This window comes from Coregonus clupeaformis, chromosome 9 (genome assembly GCF_020615455.1).
Source record: "Coregonus clupeaformis isolate EN_2021a chromosome 9, ASM2061545v1, whole genome shotgun sequence".
Classification (NCBI taxonomy): domain Eukaryota; kingdom Metazoa; phylum Chordata; class Actinopteri; order Salmoniformes; family Salmonidae; genus Coregonus; species Coregonus clupeaformis.
This window is the reverse complement of record NC_059200.1, coordinates 17,060,424-17,079,669: the sequence shown is the minus strand read 5'-3', so window position 1 is coordinate 17,079,669 and position 19,246 is coordinate 17,060,424. Positions and strand designations below refer to the sequence as shown.

General features: G+C 44.6%; 1 protein-coding gene across 1 annotated transcript; it reads left to right on the top strand.

Annotated features, from left to right (window-relative positions):
* Positions 1 to 1,167: 1,167 nt before the first annotated feature.
* Positions 1,168 to 9,777, top strand: LOC121574291 (bone morphogenetic protein 6). Its single transcript, XM_041886909.2, has 5 exons — positions 1,168 to 1,631; positions 3,045 to 3,202; positions 3,945 to 4,025; positions 4,265 to 4,401; positions 9,557 to 9,777. Exons 1-5 carry the CDS (start codon positions 1,501 to 1,503, stop codon positions 9,692 to 9,694), a joined length of 645 nt encoding a protein of 214 aa, XP_041742843.1. The 5' UTR covers positions 1,168 to 1,500; the 3' UTR covers positions 9,695 to 9,777.
* Positions 9,778 to 19,246: the final 9,469 nt, after the last annotated feature.

The window sequence follows — 19,246 nt, the reverse complement described above, 5'->3', positions numbered from 1 at the left end:
TCTCTCTATCTCTGGTCATTCTCTACCACCCCATCACTTGCAGGACATAAAAACAATGTAAAGTATTCCAAGGACAACCTGGTCTACGAGGAGATAAAGCTTAGGTTTCCAGGCCACTACAAACAATAGCTACACTCTTCCTGCTCCAGTGTGAGCCGCCTCCATTGGATACCCAGACCATTACCAGAGCGTCATTATCAGTTGTACCAGTACAACTGAAGAACACCTCTCAATCTTTCTCTCTCGCTCTTCCTCTCTCAATCTTTCTCTCTCTCTCTCTCTCTCTCTCTCTCTCTCTCTCTCTCTCTCTCTCTCTCTCTCTCTCTCTCTCTCTCTCAGCTCTCTCTCTCTCTCTCTCAGCTCTCTCTCTCTCTCTCTCTCTCTCTTAGCTCTCTCTCTCTGTCTCTCTCTCTCTCAGCTCTCTCTCTCTCTCTGACTCTCTCTCTCTCTCTCAGCTCTCTCTCTCTCAGCTCTCTCTCTCTATCAGCTCTCTCTCTCTCTCTCTCTCTCTCTCTCAGCTCTCTCTCTCTGTCTCTCTCTCTCTCTCTCTCTCTCTCTCTCAGCTCTCTCTCTCTCAGCTCTCTCTCTCTCTCTCTCTCAGCTCTCTATCTCTCTCTCTCAGCTCTCTCTCTCTCTCTCAGCTCTCTCTCTCTCTCAGCTCTCTCTCTCTCTCAGCTCTCTCTCTCTCTCTCTCTCAGCTCTCTCTCTCTCTCTCTCTCTCTCTCTCTCTCTCTCTCTCTCTCTCTCTCTCTCTCTCTCTCTCTCTCTCTCTCTCTCTCTCCAGCTCTCTCTCTCTCTGTCTCTCTCTCAGCTCTCTCTCTCTGTCTCTGACTCTCTCTCTCTCTCTCAGCTCTCTCTCTCTCTCTGTCTCTCTCTCTCCCTCTCAGCTCTCTCTCTCTCTCTCTCAGCTCTCTCTCTCTCTCTCTCTCTCTCTCTCTCTCTCTCTCTCTCTCTCTCTCTCTCTCTCTCTCTCTCTCTCTCTCTCTTATCTCTCTCTCTGTCTCTCTCTCTCTCTCTCTCTCAGCTCTCTCTCTCTCTGTCTCTCTCTCTCTCTCTCTCTCTCTCTCTCTCTCTCTCTCTCTCTCTCTCTCTCTCTCTCTCTCTCTCTCAGCTCTCTCTCTCTATGTCTCTCTCTCTCTCTGGTCATTCTCTACCACCCCATCACTTGCAGGATAAAAAAAACCAATGTAAATTATTCCAAGGACAACCTGGTCTACGAGGAGATAAAGCTTAGGTTTCCAGGCCACTACAAACAATAGCTACACTCTTCCTGCTCCAGTGTGAGCCGCCTCCATTGGATACCCAGACCATTACCAGAGCATCATTATCAGTTGTACCAGCACAACTGAAGAACACCTAATTCTTCCTCCATTACTGAACAGAGTCAGATTCAGATTAATTTATTGCCACAAAAACCGCAGGTTGGTGGTATTTTCTCTGATAGTTGAGATTAGATCCGATAGTTGCATAAGGGGCCAGACTGACCACCGTCTTTCCAAAATGTATCTTGCGCATTTTGCTATGATGCTGGTGCTCCTTGGCTGTTCGCTGGGAAAGTCGTTTGTCCTCCAGCCCCAGGAGAAGGAACCTGCTGCCGCTACACCTGGCTATGCCGTCCTCCGCCCTGACAGGTTAGTAGTAGCACCACATTAGCGCACATCTCACTGGAGCAACTCATCACTGGATAGTCAGAAGGCCATAGACGACACTTCAATTCTGAAAATAAAATTCAAAAATAGAGATGCAGCTACATTTTTTTCAATATAAAATGGCGTTTTGCTAACGCAATCTGTCCGTCTAACCAACACAGAAACGTAGCATGTTCTCATTTGTGCCAATCTCGGACATAAACTATTTTCTAAATTCCATGCCCAGTTCTACGGGTCATCAATACTTTAAATAGCCAACATATATCCAGTGTTAGGCTAAATCTTGATGACTTATACAGCTGTGCCAGGTTATATCATGACTTGCAAAGTCACTGTTGACGGATGCTTGCTGAGGCCTCTTGAAATTATCCGGGGTTGTTTGAGAGGTTTACTTGGCTGCGTCTAGATTTAAAAACGGCTGACCTAACAGTTCCAAGAGTCATGAAGTGTAACATTGTGTTCTCCCCAGACACGAACCACACTATCAATCTCTCCTACATGGCAACATTCAGCGCATAGAGACAGAGCAGCGCTGTCAGCAACACTATCTTTAGACATAGAGACGATCTCAAATAGAGATTGTGAGAACAAACGCCCTGGAAAAAGTATGGCCTCCGGTTATAGATTTGACAATGCATGCTTTGGTAACACAGCCAACTTAGTCTGAGTGAACGAGCAGTTTTGATACTTTAGAATTTAAAGGTTGAACTTGTTGGATTTGTAAAATAATCTTCAGATGAAATCTATTCCATTCATTTACCAACATTGCCCCCCAATTTAACACCATGCCGTTAATACATTCATTGGAGTCCAGCTAAATCTTTCACCTGCAAAATGGTGCTGTTGATTCTTTTAGAGAATGCCAGATCTCACAAAATGGATGCAAGATTCAAAAGAACAGGCTGTCTATGGTTGCGCAATCTGAAGTGTAGCCAGGACTGTGAATGCCTGAGAGAGAAGGCAGGTGGCTACACTCCATTACAAACATCACAATCTCCCTCTCTCTGTTGCGGTCAAAGGTAATAGGAGCCTCATGGGACAAATTCGGCCCTTTTGCAATTTGATTTTGCTTACCAAAGATGTCTTAGTATATATATATATATGTATTTATTTTTAAGTCACCAGGAATTGTGTTTAAAAAAAAGTCACCAGGAATTGTGTTTTAAAAAAAAGTCTGCAAGAATTGTGTTCAAAATGTCACCAGGAATTGTGTTCTCAAGTATTTCCATGACCATATACTGAGACTGAAAATAAATACTGAAATAAAAAGACAACTGGAATACTGAAAATATTTTATTGTTAGAAAATAAGCAAATTAAGTTCAAATGACCGATTCACAAATAAACTAATTTCATTTGCAATAAACTAATTTGTCTGTTTCTGTTCCGTGTGCAGGTGCCATGGAGAGTCGTTGAATGACATCAGAAAGGCCCTTCTTGGAGCCCTCAACCTGCAACAGGAGCCCCAGGTGGAGGCTGACAGACTGACTGCCATCAGAGAGCAATGGAAGACCGCATTCTCTGCCATCTCTCACAACACCCAGGACAAAGCAGGTAGACACATTTTTTTTTGGGGGGAAGAACTTCAGGAACCCACTTTATTTGGATAGTCCTATACAGTAGACCAGATGGTCATAATAGCACATGCATTCTACACACACGTACATTGTAAAAATTGTTGTATGGTACATTTTGTGTTGTGGATATTTTAGTGGTGTGACAGTGTTATATGATGTACTGTTTTATGTGTAATGTAAGTGTCTTCATGTGTTTGGACCCCAGGAAGAGTAGCTGCTGCCTTGGCAGGAACTAATGGAGATCCATAATAAATACAAATACAAAATACAAATACTATCAGATGGTCATACTATCAACAAACTATATGTTGATAAGCAACTGCTTGCTAAGGTTACGGTTAGGGATGGCCTAGGTTTAGAATAAGGGTAAGGGTTAAAGTTAGGGTTAGGATAAGGGTCAGGGCTAGGGTTAGTGGATAGTTAGTTGAAATGTTGTTGACAGTTATTGAACATCTATTGACTATCTACAAACCATCTACATGGGACTATCCAAATAATGTGTTACCAACTTCAGTACTACAGAGGTGAGTAGCTACCAAAGCGGAGAGTAAAACCTGGTTCGCCTGACCAGACGTGCAAGTGTGCTAGCCAGTTCGTAATGGGCTTAAAAGGGCTATATGATCATTACAGTATTTCTTCTAATATTCTGATGCAGGGCATCGCCACAATGTTTCTTGCGGTTTTATTGATTAATATATTTTCTTTCCCTTTCTCCATAGTGACTGTACCCCGGGGTCCTGCAGCTGACAAGAGTAGTGGTCTGAAATGCTATCGGCTGGCCTCACAGATCTTCCTGAAAGGTGACCAGCTCTGTTCACACTCGAATTAAATAAGACACCGTTAATCTATGAAATATCAATAGTATTTGTGTGTGTGTGTGTGTGTGTGTGTATGTGTGTGTGTGTGTGTGTGTGTGTGTGTGTGTGTGTGTGTGTGTGTGTGTGTGTGTGTGTGTGTGTGTGTGTGTGCGTGTACATGTCTGTGGTCATCACCATAGCATTTGAGCCTTCTGTGCTGTCTGTCTTCATTTCTCAATTAGATCTTGGCTGGGAGAACTGGGTAATCTACCCTGAGAGTTTCAACTACGTCCAGTGCTCACCCTGCAACTCCCAACTGGACCTGAGCCCCTCGCGCTGCCCATCACACACTCCCACTGCACAGGACACCCCCTCACAGGTAAAACAACCCTGCATGTTTCTTAAAAAGAAAGGCATTTTACTGGTGTGTTGTAGGACATTGTGTGGATTATGATAATGATCAACGTATCAACACTATGTGAATAAGCTTACTATAATTGGTTTTTGGCTTGTCCTATTGGATTGGATAATTGGATTCTGAGTTGGTCATCTTTCCGCTGCCCCGAGATCCATGTGAAGCTGGCCGGCGGGATATTACCAGTGTGAGACATAGACCAGGCTCGAAGTTCAGTTTAGTTCCTGGGAAAACAGCAGACCAAATACAATAAAATCAAAAACACTCAAATACTTGAAGTCTTCAGCTTGCCCGGTACAATAGGAAAGTGCAGTCTGCCCACCCTGAACGCCAGTAAAGCTAAACGATGGCGCACATAAAGTTTTAAAGAGAATTTGTCTCATGTCTGGGAAAACAGCAGGGAAACAGAGCGTCCTGGAGACCCTAGGTTGTGCTGGTGGAGATATCAATGTTTTGTCTAGGTATCTGTGGAAATAAGCAGCTCTGTGAGTGAGAAGCACAGCCAGGTGCAAGGTCGATCATAAGGAACATCTAGCAGCCACCTGGGCTTTAGACTTATCACATTTCTCACAATGTTTAAATTTACTGTTCACTTTTTATATGCTTTTTATGTAAATGTATTTGGGTAAATCTTTCCATTCTAAAATCAACTGATATGGCAGCTTAATGACTTTTAAATAATGTTTCCATTAGGATAACATTGTGTCATCAGTAGGAGTGGTACCACCAGTGAGACACCAATTTTAGGTTATTGAGGATTTTCTTTAATGGAGGCCACGGATGCTCAAATCTCAGGTCATTAACCCTTTAAAAACCATTTACTAAAGGGATATGATTAATAATTTTGCTCACAATGTTATTTCCTTTCATTTAAATTGACTAACACCAAGTGACACTGGATTTAGACAGCAAATGATCAATGGGATCCTCAAATTTGTAACATACTAAAAGGGTGTGATTGCTACAAATGTTCTTTATTATAAATTGGGTGGTTCGAGCCCCGAATGCTGATTGGCTGACAGCCGTGGTATATCAGACCGTATATAACTGTCACGGTTCAGACAGACGACAAGAGGACCACAATTGCGTCACACCAGAAAGTTTATTTAAACTTAAGGGGAAAGGGATGTAGGGAGTGAGTGAAGGCTCCAGGGGTTATCCCGTCCGATGTGCTGGGTCTGTGCCTCCCCCCAGTGGCAGCGATGCGTCCGATGACGCCGGTGGTTGGTGGTCCAGAAGTCCTGGGGGGGGGGAGGAAACACAGACACAACGGGGCGGATGAAAACAGGCAGAAGTACAGTTCAAGGGAAATCCAAATACGTTGTAGCAAGGCAGAAGGCTGGTCAGAGTTACCGGGGTCGAAGAGTAGTCAGGAGTCGTAATGGCAGAAAGCAGGTCTGGTTTTCCTGGGGCAGAAGAGTATCCAGGAATCAGGCAGGTCCGGGGTCACAAAACAGGGGTGAGCCAGAAGCGCGAGCACACAGGTTCCCGGGTGTGAGCTTTGCAGACGATCTGACAAAGGAGAGCTGAAAGACAGGGCTATAAATACTGGGAGAGGTTAGTGGGTAATGCAGCGCAGCTGGCAGAGTAATTAGAGCCGAGCAGAGCAGGGACAGGTGGAGCTAGTTAGGCTGAGTAGAGAGAGAGTGGTGAGCAGAGTGGAAACAAATTAAGGTGGTAACCCGGTGGAGTGAGAGGGCTCATGACAGAACCCCCCAAGGGACGGCCCCAGAAGTCCCAAGAGCAACACCACGCCGGGCGGGAGGAGGGGAGCCGGAGGAGGGCTAGAACTCCTCCGAACGGTCCGAGCGAACGTCCTCATCCTCGGAGGAAGCCGGAGGGCCGTGGTCGGGAGATGGGACAGGTCCCGAGACAGGATCAGGCACAGGACAGGAAGCCGAGCGGGCAGGACGGTTAGGGATCCCTCTGGGGCGGCCCCTACGGATTGCAGGTTGATCAGGATGCCGTTGGTGGAAAGCGGTGATGAGAGTCCTATCCACAATCCGACTAGCTGGCACCCAGGTCCTTTCCTCAGGTCCATAGCCCTCCCAGTCAATGAGGTACTGGAGACCCCTACCCCTCCGTCTGGACCGAAGCAGGCGGCGGACGGTGTAAACCAGACCACCATCGACGAGCCGTGGAGGAGGAGGACCAGGCGCAGCAGGGACCAGCGGACTCTCATGGATGGGCTTAATCTTAGACACATGGAACGTGGGGTGCACCCTCAGGGAATCAGGCAGTTGGAGCCGGACAGCAGTTGGGCTAATCACTCTTATGATAGGGAATGGGCCAATGAACCGAGGTGCCAGCTTCTGCGACTCCACCCTGAGTGGCAGGTTCTTCGATGACAACCACACCCCTTTGACCAACATGGTAGGTGGGAGCAGGAATTCTCCGACGGTTGGCCCCGGTAGTGTAGCTGGCAACGGATCTGAGGAGTGTGGCTCTAGCTTTGTTAAACACCTCTCTGAGACCATGGTAGCATTCTGGGACATTGGAGAGGTCAGGAGCGGAGTTAGTAGGTACTGGCCGAGGGGGTAGTGCGGCAGCAAGCAGGCAGGTTCGGTGGCAGTCCTCTCCCCACTCCCTGATCACCCCGGGTCACCCAGTCGAGCTGAGGGTTGTGCCGGGCGGAGCCATGGGTAACCCAGGATGAGGTTGGCCTGGAGAGGGGAGCAGGTGAAACTGGATAGTTTCTTGATGGTTTCCGGACAGACCCATCGAGACCGGGGCCGTGACATGAGTGACCGATCCGAGTAAGTGTCCGTCCAGTGCCCGGGCAGGAATAGGAGGTGTCAAACGGAGGTTCTCCAGTCCCAGTTGGCGTGCCAGCTTGATGTCCATTATGTTGGCTTCGGCGCCAGAATCCACCAGAGCAGCCAGGGTGTGAGTTGAGTCAGAGAGGCGGAGGTGAACTTGCAGCAGGGGTTTGCGGTCGGAGGACTGGATGGTCATTGAACTCAACCGGACTCCCCCTATGCCCGGTGAGCTTCGGCCCTTTAAAGGGCAGGTTACCACACGATGTCCATCACCTCCACAATAGAGGCAGAGGTTTGAGGTGAAGCGTCGCTGGCGCTCTGCAGGAGTGAGAGAGGCTCGCCCAATCTCCATAGGCTCAGACTGATCAAGCTGACCTGGGTGAGTGGCAGTAGATGACAGGAGCCCAGTCGGATCTCTCCGAATGCCGGTAGTAGGTGGACCTTGGCGCCCCCCTCTCACGACCGACGGGTCTGTATCCTTCTGTCGATCCTGACAGTCAGTGCGATGGCTTCATCAAGAGTGGAAGGCAGTTCCTGGGAGACCAACTCGTCCTTGATATAGTCAGCCAAACTATGGAAGAACGCGGTCCACCAACGATGGTGTGTTCCAAGAACTTCGTCTAGCCAGGGTTCGGAAGTCGATGGAATGGTCTGCGACTGTACGTCTGCCTTGTCGAATACTGAACAGTTCACGAGACGCCTCTGCGGTTGGTGAATCCAGGTCAAACACCTTCAGCATCTCCTCAGCAAACAGGTCGAAGGTTGCACATGCGGGGGGTTTGACGTTCGAACTCTGCTGTTCCCCAGAGTCGAGCTCGGCCCGTCAGGTGAGTGATGGCATACCCAACCTTAGCCCCTCCGTGGCGAAGGTCCTTGGCTGCAAGGAGAACTGAAGTCGGCAGCTAGTCAGGAATGGCCGGACCTGGGTTGAATCGCCGTTGAACCGCTCGGGGTTTCCAATCTTGGGTTCCGGAGCAGCGGCTGCAATGACCGGGGCAGGTAACTCGGGGGCAGGGCTGGTGGGCAGACTGGCTGGGGTCAGGTTGGTGAGGAGTTGAATGATCATGGCGAGTTGTTGTTGCTGCTGCTGGGACTGCTGCTGGTGCTGCTGGAACTGCTGATGCTGTTGGTGGCCGACCTGAAGCAGAGAGGTGATGTCGCCGCTCATGCGGCCTAGCTCTCTCTCAGTGTGTTCCAGGCGTAGCATGGCGGTGGGTTGCTCAGGTTCTTCGGTTTCCATGTCGGGGGAGGTGTGCGCTGAGTCCATGATGGTCAGATCGTACTGTCACGGTTCAGACAGACGACAAGAGGACCACAATTGCGTCACACCAGAAAGTTTATTTAAACTTAAGGGGAAAGGGATGTAGGGAGTGAGTGAAGGCTCCAGGGGTTATCCCGTCCGATGTGCTGGGTCTGTGCCTCCCCCAGTGGCAGCGATGCGTCCGATGACGCCGGTGGTTGGTGGTCCAGAAGTCCTGGGGGGAGGAAACACAGACACAACGGGGCGGATGAAAACAGGCAGAAGTACAGTTCAAGGGAAATCCAAATACGTTGTAGCAAGGCAGAAGGCTGGTCAGAGTTACCGGGGTCGAAGAGTAGTCAGGAGTCGTAATGGCAGAAAGCAGGTCTGGTTTTCCTGGGGCAGAAGAGTATCCAGGAATCAGGCAGGTCCGGGGGTCACAAAACAGGGGTGAGCCAGAAGCGCGAGCACACAGGTTCCGGGTGTGAGCTTTGCAGACGATCTGACAAAGGAGAGCTGAAAGACAGGGCTATAAATACTGGGAGAGGTTAGTGGGTAATGCAGCGCAGCTGGCAGAGTAATTAGAGCCGAGCAGAGCAGGGACAGGTGGAGCTAGTTAGGCTGAGTAGAGAGAGAGTGGTGAGCAGAGTGGAAACAAATTAAGGTGGTAACCCGGTGGAGTGAGAGGGCTCATGACAATAACAGGCATGACAAAACATTTATTTTTACTGCTCTAATTACATTGGTAACCAGTTTATAATAGCAACAAGGCACGTAGGGGGTTTGTGGTGTATGGTCAATATACCACGGCTAAGGGCTGTATCCAGGCACTCTGCGTTGCGTCGTGCTTAACAGCCCTTAGCCGTGGTATATTGGCCATATACCACACCCCCTCGGGCCTTATTTCTTAAATATAGACTCCTCCCCAGATAAATATATTGTATATGGTAGTGCTTGTCTGGGTAAAAAGAAGGCTACTAGAAGTCTTCCAAAAATAGTGAAAACAGCACTTCAACACCTAACGTTGTGTTCAACACCTAAGGTTGACTCCTCCCTCCCTCTCTCTTTCTAACCCTAACCCCAGATGTTGACTCCTCTCTCTTTTTAACCCTAACCCCAGATGCCGTGCTGCAAGGCCACTTCTACAGAGCGTGTGCCCTTCCTCTACATGGATGAGTTCAGCACCCTCACCATCTCCTCTGTGCAGCTCACCCGTACCTGCGGTCCAGGCAACCCCCAGCTGCCAGCTGAGGACTGATCATCGACCCCCCTACCCCATCCCAGGGAGCCCCCCTACCCCATCCCAGGGAGCCCCCCTACCCCATCCCAGGGAGCCCCCCTACCCCATCCCAGGGAGCCCCCCCACCCCATCCCAGGGAGCCCCCCCACCCCATCCCAGGGAGCCCCCCTAACCCATCCCAGGAAGTCTGGTCTAGTCTCCATATCTCTTCTGCTCATGAAAGCAGTTGGACATGGTTGAAACATTCCAGTAATTATCCCCAAATTCCCAGGTTATCCAGAATTCCCATTTGGAAGATTCCCAGAATCAAGAGGGAATAAGGAGGAAATTCAGAATCCTCCAACCAGGAATTCTGGAAAATCTCGGACTCTTGGGAAAATTACAGGAACTTTGCGACCCTAAATGTGGAGGTTTTGGCTTGCGGCTTTGTTTTGGCACATAGCCTACATTCCTAAATAGATTATGGCTATTTTCTAGTTAAGACAATTTTCTGAAACATTTGAATATTGAAATATGTTAATCTTGAGGAGCATAAAGAAAATGCCTCCTGAGTGGCACAGTGGTCTAAGGCACTGCATCGCAGTGCTAGCTGTGCCACTAGAGATCCTGGTTCGAGTCCAGGCTCTGTCACAGCCGGCCGCGACCGGGAGACCCATGGGTGGTGCACAATTGGTCCAGTGTCGTCCAAGGTAGGGGAGGGTTTGGCCGGCAGGGATGTGGGTTCGTTTCCCACGGGGGGCCAGTATGAAAAAAAAAAACAAAAAAAAAAACATGTATGCATTCACTAAATGTAAGTCGCTCTTGACAAGAGTGTCTTCTAAATGACTAAAATGAATCATTGTGGCTTCATAGAATCTCTAGCTAGCTCCCATATGAAACCCTGCTCTTGTCTCTCTTTACCCAGAAGGGGGATTACTGTAAGCAGCAGCTACATAAGAAATATACCTAGAGAATCCTGCACATGTGCAGAAGCTTCAGGACCTTTAGCCGGTCCCAAAAAAAAGTTCTGAGAAAAATCCGATCCGCAGCCACTCCGTTATGAAAAACATTCCTGGTTGAATGAATGTTGGCAATCTTGATTTAATTACATATGTGCTTTGACGCTTTTTTTGACAACGATATTTCACAACCCTGAAGCACTAGACTGGCAAGGGATTAAGGCAAGGCTACTGCATGTTCCCCACAAAAATGTGAACACTGTGCAGGCTTCCGTTGCCAAAAACCCTCTCAGGGTGGGATAGCCGACCAGCGCTAGGCAATAATCGCAGAGCTCTCACCTAAACAGGCGTCTCCCCGGACTCTAACATGCATGGAACCAGTCTCTACAAAAGTATAACATTAAAAAATAATAATACCATAGTAAAGATACTGATCTTCCCAAACAAATGTCTTCTTATATTTGCTGTGATTTTCCACTACTCTCCATTGGGCACTGCCCTCTTGGAAAGCTCCATAGTTAATGTTTGGACCAGGAAGAGCTTTGGGCATTGAGATAAACAATCGTGCTGCTGTTTTCACTAAACAAAGCTTGTCATTTTCAGTTAAGACATTTTGTTCGGTTGCAGGCGCAACAAAAAAAATAAACATCTAAAGTATTTGAGTCTGCTATGTTTGCTACTTTAATTGTTATCCACCAACGCTTCATGTGCTCCTTCGACAATATTGTTGTCTCTATCAGTCCTAATCGGTCCATGTAGTGAAAACTTCACTGCCTTTTCTGGTTTTGGCATTTATATTATGCAAGTTGGATAAATATATACTCTTTTTATATTTTCTTTGAGATACACTAAATACATTTATTCCTTTGACATGTACCTCACATTGCCACCTTTTCACAATGTATTTTCATCATTATATTTATCACCACGATATTGAACGTACCTTAGGTTATGTCACAGCTTCACTAACAAGTTTCAGTAAAACATTGGGTGAAATGTGTTATTGCCATTGATCACATTTCTTTAATAAATGCTACTACAATAATTCTGGATTCAATTTCATTATTTCCTAGATTAAACAGTGAAATATCAGTATTTTTCTCATTAGAATGATGTGAAATGTATTTGAGAATTCATACTATTTATAAATGCTGTCAAAATGTATCTTTGTTCACTGACGTTTTAGCACGGCATTTGAAGTGTAACCTTTGTAATACAAGTTAATAACTGTTTATACAGTGAACTTTTAATAGAGGTAATGATTCATAGCCCCCGGCTGTGGGATCAGTTTGACAGGAACCTAAATGTCTCCACTAACGTCTCCACTAATGAACAGACGCCAAGAGGGAAACAAGGTTTCTGGGTCACTGCCCCAGAAGTGCGGCACCATCTGTAAAACGGCATCGACAGCCTGTTGCGCACTTCTTATTCAGTAGAAGTGTTAACCGGGTCTTTCCACGAAATGGGTGACCTTTTTGCGTCCCTTTGATATTTTAAGTAGAAATTGTGCACCGACATCAAATGAAGTGCCCTTTAATATGGACCACATGAAGTGTTCAATAAATCAGATTTGTAATATAATATGACATGTCCCTCCGTGCACCCTCTGTGACTTCTAGGAAGGTTCCAGGTTGTCACCATCATTGTAAAGCCCTAGTTATTTTGTTGCTTTGACAAAATAATTTATGAAGATTATTATTTATTTCATGTAATTAGTGATTCATTTACATCTGTTCCTCATTCAAGGTCAAACGGTACAACCTTGGTCCGTGAACTGAACTCTCGTTTTAATATGGGGAAACTATTACTTTTTAAATATGTTTCTTTAAAAGAAACATTGAACATCTATTAGTCAAATCATAGTGTAAAAGCAGGTGAGCTGGTTCTTCTCTTTCTGGCCATTTTCTGGTGTTTTGTGGTGGAAAACTGAGCGGGTCGAGCAAAACACGTCATCCCTGTTACCCATAGATAGACAGGCTAGAAATGTTTTAACAATTGAATTTTTTTTTGCATTCAATTGCCACTCCCTATTTCACACTACAAGCTTCCATCCCCCCTGTCACAAGGGGATTTAGGGCTGATTTAAGAAGAAATCGTCAACCCTGTTACGGTCAACCCTGTTACGGTCAACCCTGTTAATTTACTCTGCACTTAATAGGTATTTACCATAGTTTTTTTTTTTTTTTTTTTAGATGGGAAAACATGTTTTTTTATTAAGTTGAACATGTGTTATGACACAATGTTAAAATGAGGTGAAATCAAGTTTTTTGTTTGTTTTTAAGTTACACTTCTCAAAAAGCATCCGACTTTGTTGGAACAACCCAGTTGTTTATATTTAGTGGGTCCAATGGATCAAAGGTCATGTACACTACAGTGTGTTATACAATGTCTTTGTTTCTGTTTACTGGGGGTGTGACGGTTTTCCAAATGCTTGGAAGCTTGTTATCTCTTTTGACATCTTTCACTCTGCCGCATTCATGGGGCGGGACACTAATCCTGACGCTCATAAGAAATCCCACTACGCCCTACAAACCATCGAACAGGCAAAATATCAACAAAGGACTAAAATCGAATCTTACTACACCGGCTCTGACGCTTGTCGGATGTGTCAGGGCTTGCTAACTATCACGGATTACAAAGGGAAACCCAGCCGCGAGCTGCACAGTTTTAACAATTTAAATTGTTTTGTGAAGCTTGCATTTAATTGCCACTCCCTGTTGCACACTACAAGCTTCCATTCCCCCTGTCACAAGGGGATTTAGGGCTGATTTAAGATGAAATTGTCAACCCTGTTACGATCAACCAAAGTTAATATAGTAAACGAAAACTGAAACAAAAACAAAAACAAATCATGAAAAAACTATTTAGTAAACTGAAATGAAATAATTAACAAACCCATTAGAACAATTTTTACTATACCGAAACTATTATCTGTGACCACAAAACAAACTAAAATAAAATAAAAACCATCATGAATTACGTTAATTGTTTCTAAATGTTGGGCAAAATACCGAATGGGGTTTTCAAGCTACTGAATCAGGTGTGAAAATGCTGCCAGGAGAAGGCAATGTTTAAAATAGGCATAGTTTGTGCATCACTATCACTAGCTATCACAAGCTAACAGGGGGGAAATCGTCTAGGTTGCTAACTTGATTTTTCTTACATAAAGTTAAAAAGCATTGGATCGGTGTAAACACCTGAACCATCACCTTATGCATTACTGTCCCCTAGTTGTATTACTGTCCCCTAGTTGTATTACTGTCCCCTAGTTGTATTACTGTCCCCTAGTTGTATAACTGTCCCCCAGTTGTATTACTGTCCCCCAGTTGTATTACTGTCCCCTAGTTGTATTACTGTCCCCTAGTTGTATTACTGTCCCCTAGTTGTATTACTGTCCCCTAGTTGTATTACTGTCCCCCAGTTGTATTACTGTCCCCTAGTTGTATTAATATCCCCTAGTTGTATTACTGTTCCCAAGTTGTATTACTGTCCCCTAGTTGTATTACTGTCCCCTAGTTGTATTACTGTCCCCCAGTTGTATTACTGTCCCCCGGTTGTATTACTGTCCCCTAGTTGTATTACTGTCCCCTAGTTGTATTACTGTCCCCTAGTTGTATTACTGTCCCCCAGTTGTATTACTGTCCCCTAGTTGTATTACTGTCCCCTAGTTGTATTACTGTCCCCTAGTTGTATTACTGTCCCCTAGTTTTATTACTGTTCCCAAGTTGTATTACTGTCCCCTAGTTGTATTACTGTCCCCTAGTTGTATTACTGTCCCCTAGTTGTATTACTGTTCCCAAGTTGTATTACTGTCCCCTAGTTGTATTACTGTCCCCTAGTTTTATTACTGTCCCCTAGTTGTATTACTGTCCCCCAGTTGTATTACTGTCCCCTAGTTGTATTACTGTCCCCTAGTTGTATTACTGTCCCCTAGTTGTATTACTGTCCCCCAGTTGTATTACTGTCCCCTAGTTGTATTACTGTCCCCCAGTTGTATTACTGTCCCCAAGTTATATTAATATCCCCCAGTTGTAATACTGTCCCCTAGTTGTATTACTGTCCCCTAGTTGTATTACTGTCCCCTAGTTGCATTACTGTCCCCTAGTTATATTACTGTCCCCTAGTTGTATTACTGTCCCCCAGTTGTATTACTGTCCCCAAGTTGTATTAATATCCCCCAGTTGTATTACTTTCCCCTAGTTGTATTACTGTCCCCCAGTTGTATTACTGTCCCCTAGTTTTAATACTGTCCCCCAGTTCTATTACTGTTCCCAAGTTGTATTACTGTCCCCCAGTTTTATTACTGTCCCCCAGTTGTATTACTGTTCCCAAGTTGTATTACTGTCCCCCAGTTTTATTACTGTCCCCCAGTTGTATTACTGTCCCCTAGTTGTATTACTGTCCCCCAGTTCTATTACTGTTCCCAAGTTGTATTACTGTCCCCCAGTTTTATTACTGTCCCCCAGTTGTATTAATGTCCCCTAGTTGTATTACTGTCCCCCAGTTGTATTACTGTCCCCTAGTTGTATTACTGTCCCCCAGTTTTATTACTGTTCTGAAGTTGTATTACTGTCCCCTAGTTGTATTACTGTCCCCTAGTTGTATTACTGTCCCCTAGTTGTATTACTGTCCCCTAGTTGTATTACTGTCCCCCAGTTGTATTACTGTCCCCCAGTTGTATTACTGTTCCGAAGTTGTATTACTGTCCCCTAGTTGTATTATTGTCCCCTAGTTGTATTACTGTCCCCTAGTTGTATTACTGTTCCCCAGTTGTATTACTGTCCCCTAGTTGTATTACTGTCCCCTAGTTGTATTACTGTTCCCAAGTTGTATTACTGTCCCCTAGTTGTATTACTGTCCCCCAGTTTTATTACTGTCCCCCAGTTGTATTACTGTCCCATAGTTGTATTACTGTCCCCCAGTTCTATTACTGTTCCCAAGTTGTATTATTGTCCCCCAGTTTTATTACTGTCCCCCAGTTGTATTACTGTCCCCTAGTTGTATTACTGTCCCCCAGTTGTATTACTGTTCCCTAGTTGTATTACTGTCCCCCAGTTTTATTACTGTTCTGAAGTTGTATTACTGTCCCCCAGTTGTATTACTGTCCCCCAGTTGTATTACTGTTCCGAAGTTGTATTACTATCCCCTAGTTGTATTACTGTCCCCTAGTTGTATTACTGTCCCCCAGTTGTATTACTGTCCCCCAGTTGTATTATTGTCCCCTAGTTGTATTACTGTCCCCTAGTTGTATTACTGTCCCCCAGTTGTATTACTGTCCCCTAGTTGTATTACTGTCCCCTAGTTGTATTACTGTCCCCCAGTTGTATTACTGTCCCCTAGTTGTATTACTGTCCCCTAGTTGTATTACTGTCCCCTAGTTGTATTACTGTCCTCCAGTTGTATTACTGTCCCCCAGTTGTATTACTGTTCCCAAGTTGTATTACTGTCCCCTAGTTATATTACTGTTCCCAAGTTGTATTACTGTCCCCTAGTTGTATTACTGTCCCCCAGTTGTATTACTGTCCCCCAGTTGTATTACTCTCCCCTAGTTGTATTACTGTCCCCTAGTTGTATTACTGTTCCCAAGTTGTATTACTGTCCCCTAGTTGTATTACTGTCCCCTAGTTGTATTACTGTTCCCAAGTTGTATTACTGTCCCCTAGTTGTATTACTGTCCCCTAGTTGTATTACTGTTCCCAAGTTGTATTACTGTCCCCTAGTTGTATTACTGTCCCCTAGTTGTATTACTGTCCCCTAGTTGTATTACTGTCCCCTAGTTGTGTTACTGTCCCCCAGTTGTATTACTGTCCCCTAGTTGTATTACTGTCCCCTAGTTGTATTACTGTCCCCTAGTTGTATTACTGTCCCCCAGTTGTATTACTGTCCCCTAGTTGTATTACTGTCTCCTAATTTTATTACTGTCCCCCAGTTCTATTACTGTTCCCAAGTTGTATTACTGTTCCCTAGTTGTATTACTGTCCCCTAGTTGTATTACTGTCCCCCAGTTGTATTACTGTCCCCCAGTTTTATTACTGTCCCCCAGTTGTATTACTGTCCCCTAGTTGTATTACTGTCCCCTAGTTGTATTACTGTCCCCTAGTTGTATTACTGTCCCCCAGTTGTATTACTGTCCCCCTAGTTGTATTACTGTCCCCTAGTTGTATTACTGCCCCCCAGTTGTATTACTGTTCCCTAGTTGTATTACTCTCCCCTAGTTGTATTACTGTCCCCCAGTTTTATTACTGTCCCCCAGTTGTATTACTGTCCCCTAGTTGTATTACTGTCCCCTAGTTGTATTACTGTCCCCTAGTTGTATTACTGTCCCCTAGTTGTATTACTGTCCCCCAGTTTTATTACTGTTCCGAAGTTGTATTACTGTCCCCTAGTTGTATTACTGTCCCCCAGTTGTATTACTGTCCCCCAGTTGTATTACTGTTCCGAAGTTGTATTACTGTCCCCTAGTTGTATTACTGTCCCCTAGTTGTATTACTGTCCCCCAGTTGTATTACTGTCCCCAAGTTGTATTACTGTCCCCTAGTTGTATTACTGTCCCCTAGTTGTATTACTGTCCCCAAGTTGTATTACTGTCCCCTAGTTGTATTACTGTCCCCTAGTTGTATTACTGTCCCCTAGTTGTATTACTGTCCCCCAGTTGTATTACTGTCCCCTAGTTGTATTACTGTCCCCTAGTTGTATTACTGTCCCCCAGTTGTATTACTGTCCCCTAGTTGTATTACTGTCCCCTAGTTGTATTACTGTCTCCAAGTTGTATTACTGTCCCCCAGTTGTATTACTGTCCCCTAGTTGTATTACTGTCCCCTAGTTGTATTACTGTCCCCTAGTTGTATTACTGTCCCCTAGTTGTATTACTGTCCCCCAGTTTTATTACTGTTCCCCAGTTGCAATAAGTGACATCCCCAAAAACAAAAACAAAAACTATACAACACAAATGGCTTCTATCCTCACATGCTTCTGTCCCTAACATTAAAACTGAAACTATAACTAAATAATATAAAAACATATTATAAACTGGGTGGTTCGAGCCCTGAATGCTGATTGGCTGACTGCCGTGGTATATCAGACCGTATACCATGGGTATGACAAAGCATTTCTTTTTACTGCTCTAATTACGTTGGTAACCAGTTTATAATAGCAATAAGGCACGTAGGGGTTTGTGGTACATGGCCAATATACCACAGCTGATACAGCCCTTAGCCGTGGTATATTGGCCATATACCACACCCCCTTGGGCCTTATTGGTTAAATTTAAAATGAAATAAAAACTAGCATTCAGGTCTGAAAATTAATTGAAACTAAATAAGTTTATAGTTTCAAATAAAAATCGAAAAAACTAATAGAAATAAAAACTAATATGAAAACACAAAACTATAATAACTTTGTGGTCAACCCTGTTTCTTTATTTGGAGCTTAATAGGTATAGTATTTTTTGAGATGGGAAAATGTATTCTTTATGACAGAATGTTAAAGCCCCCATGCAGTCTTTGGAATTGTATTTTTAAATCATCACTGTCTGTCTAATAAATCACTGTGTGTTTATTACACTTTTTATTATTAATTTCCCTGAGCATCCTTCGGCCCTCGAAATGCTCAGTCTGATCGGGTGGGAGTTAGAAAACAAATTTGAAGTTATTTACATACACAGCCCTGATTGGCTGATAGGGTGGTCTAGAGTCCACCACCTTACCCAAATGAACAGTCATTGGTCTATTATAATCAGATCACATTGTGACATCATAATGTGGGCCAAAAGTTCCATTCCACCTGAACAGGCTGAAATTCCAGGTATTTTTTTCAAACAGCTTTTACACAAAAAGGGCGTTATCATCATTTTCACAATTCAGAGTGTTATTTCGACCTCATAGTGTGGAAATAATCATTTTTAACTGCACTGCCCCTTTAAAATGAGGTGAAATTAAACTTTTTTACCAAGTTGCACTTCTCAAAAGGCACCAAATTGGTGGGAATGACCCAACTGCTATTTAAAACATTACATTTTTTGGGGGGGGAGTGATGAGCAATGAATATGCTTATTGGATTTTGGATACATGTTCAGAGCTACTACGACACAGCACAGCACAGCAGCAGCAAGAGGCAGCAGCTCAATTTGTTCCTGACTTGACTTTTGGCTGGTTTGGGTCAGAATGGCTAACTACTGGTCTGTTCAGGTTTTCTGTGGGGTTCTGTCCACCATGCTCATGGCCGTGGGGGCACTGGATGGTGGGATGGAATGTACAGACAAGGACAGATTACTGACAGAGATATCCAAAGATCTGGACCCACCGTCTGAGTGTGTGCTGGGTTGCACTGTACTGACTTACAGAGCTATGCTGGAGACCCAAGCTATACCGACTGTACGCTTCAAAGACTCTACAGCAGGTGAGAACACCATTATATATATATATTTTGTGACGGGCACCGATATGGAAAATCTATATCGATATCAGTTGCATTTTTCAATTAGATATTGATATCATATCGGTATGCCTTGCTCATTTCGATATCAAACTATATCAAATGATATCAATATCATATCGAATTATCAATATTGGTATCCACCCCATATAATATGATATACTGTAAAAGCACCATATAGCATGATATATCACAGTCT